Source organism: Tribolium madens, unplaced genomic scaffold, assembly GCF_015345945.1.
Source record: "Tribolium madens isolate multiple individuals breed KSU strain unplaced genomic scaffold, Tmad_KSU_1.1 Scaffold_2;HRSCAF=44;Tcas5.2_LGX, whole genome shotgun sequence".
Lineage (NCBI taxonomy): Eukaryota > Metazoa > Arthropoda > Insecta > Coleoptera > Tenebrionidae > Tribolium > Tribolium madens.
In genome coordinates, this window is record NW_025400995.1 from 1,522,829 (window position 1) to 1,525,310 (window position 2,482).

The 2,482-nt window shown below is 34.8% G+C and overlaps 1 protein-coding gene across 1 annotated transcript in view; it reads right to left on the minus strand.

Moving 5' to 3' along the window:
• LOC123006641 (SKI family transcriptional corepressor 1 homolog-B) overlaps positions 1-2,482 on the minus strand; it is a 16,754-nt gene that overhangs the window by 11,167 nt on the left and 3,105 nt on the right. The window contains exon 3 of the mRNA XM_044401280.1: positions 1,421-2,268. Coding sequence (XP_044257215.1) covers positions 1,421-2,268 — 848 coding nt within the window. The remainder of the gene's footprint in view (positions 1-1,420; positions 2,269-2,482) is intronic.

Consider the following 2,482-nt stretch of genomic DNA (forward strand, 5'->3'; position numbering starts at 1 on the left):
TTCTCTGAGTCAAAATAATGAAGTTTTTTAATTACGAATTTGCTCGTTCCAGGTTAAGCAAAAAATGTTTTTCCTTTGAAGTTTTGGCGTAAAACCAAAGGTACATTTTTTTTCCTTTTGTAAACCCAATCCGGAAACATATTGTTTATTTCTCTCAAAATTTAATCGATTCTAGATGGAACCGTGACAAAAACTCTGGTTAACTTAATTGCAATTAAATTATTATGTTTCTTAAAAATCCACTTATAATCATCACAAAAAAAATAAAAACAGAATGCCTCAAAAAAAACTAGAGAAAATGATTTTTAGTTGCTCTTTTTTTTCTATTGATTGTTGAGAATATTTATCTTTTTTAAATTACCAACAATGATACCAGGAATGTGGAAAAAATGTTAAAAAAATTCTATCTATAAAAATTCGAAGTCATGAAATTTTAAATTTTGCACTTTGACTCTATTTATTTCTGTTGTAAAAATAATTTTCCAAGTTTTTTTGCTACAGGTTATTAGAAGAGGAAACAAAGATGCTGTATTATAAATTGTAACTCTGTTTAATGTTATTTGTGGCTTTTATTGGCAAAATTTGTGTACCTTTACTAAATAATTATAAAAAAACATAAACAAGATCATCAGTATTATTAAATAGACATAACAATATGTTAAATGTCAAAAAAATGTCAAAATTTTTGACAGATAGAATTTATTAAACATTTTTTCCATCTTCCTGGTATCCTACCTTACTTGAAACTTTTCTCTGGAGTTCTGACACCCTGTATATGAGTATATTTTAATCTCATTTTTGATTTAATTATGCCAAACATTTAAACAACATTTAAACTTGTACATCTCAAAACGATGTAAATATTAGAAGTATTAAACTTAATTTCAGTAAATTAATTAAAGTAAATTGTCATGTTTTTTTTATTTTGGATTATTTTTACTAATGCAAATTTTCATAGTTATAATAAAGTGAGGTGTATTTCAAAATTACTCCACACACCCCACACCTAGCACGAAGCTAAAATGATCATCAACAGTTATCAATTTTTTACAGCCCGTCAAAAATCAGATTTTGTATAACAGATAAAATATTATTTTTTTCTGATTTCCAAAAATTTTAATTATTATTTGTTTATTTTTATAATTAAACTAAAATGATTTTGTGGATGTTTTAAATTTTTTATTACTTACCTTTTATGTCAAACTAAAACTAAATTATAAGCAATTGAAATTAATATAATGTAATTCTACATTTTTGCAGTTTGTTTCTATTAAATAATCTAATGTTTTTTTAATAAACTTCGAAACATTAAAATAATTTTTGGGTGCTGAAATGACCATTAAAAGAATGTTTTTTTTCAAGTTGGCAACACAATATATATTCGGTCGGTCAACACTACAAATAGTTCTAAAAGTCTTACCTTTTCCTCTTTCAAGTTCCAGTTATTAGTCTCTGTCTTTTCATCTGTCGTTTCAATATCAACTTCATCGTCACTTTCTTCCTCTTTTTGGGGCACAGTTCGCTCATTGACAGGTTGAACGGGCTTAAACGCCGACTGATAACTCTTATCAATGGGAAAAAACGGGCTTTCATGCGGAAACAAAATCGAATTCCTCTTCAGCCAAGGGAACGTCGAATAGGACGAAAACGCTAACGGTTTATGATAAATAAAATCCATGGCGACCCTCGAAATGGGGAGAGCGATATCCTGGCAGTTGGGGATCCTTGGCGATGGGACAATCGGCTGGGGCTGTGCATCGACTTTGGTCTGTTTGGAGGGCCGGTCCACCGAGGAGGCCAAAAGACGCTTCCTGGTGCCCCCGTTGAACATCGCCTTGACGTCCTCCCACGCATGCGTCACCTCCTCGGGGGGGCTCCCGCTGAGCTTCATGTGCCGCCTCCAGGAGTTGAAGTTGGCGGCGTCGGGCTGGACGTACTTGTCGTTCGCGCTGAGACGATGCGAGTGGAAGATGAACTTGTTGGGGGAGAAAAAAAGACCGCACACTGAACACTTGATGCACTTGGCGCGGGAGGAGTTGTACCGCGACGGCAAAAAGGAGCCCCGGCAGCCCCAAGCACACTCGTGGTGAACGGCGAAGGCGAAGTCGTCGGGGAGGCGAGGGGGCGCGTTGTCCCCCAGGAAGCTCTTGCACAGACGCTCGGCCTCCCGACGGGTTATCATACCGCAACGACGGGAGGAGACAGGCATGGCGCCCGCCCGACGGAGGATCTCCAACTGCACGGGGGTGCACTGCACGCAGGTTATACCTAAATGGGAAAATTATTTACTAGGGGAGCACTGGAGTCCAAATTTATTGTATTTTTTTTATTTGTTATATTGTTATATTGTAAAAAATTAAAAATAAAACTATGAAGTCAAAAAAATCGTTTTTTATCTTCTTGTTTTCCTATTAAATCAAATTAATTTCAATATCTACAAAATTTTAAAATTTCTTGTTCCTTTCTTTTTACTTTATTTTTA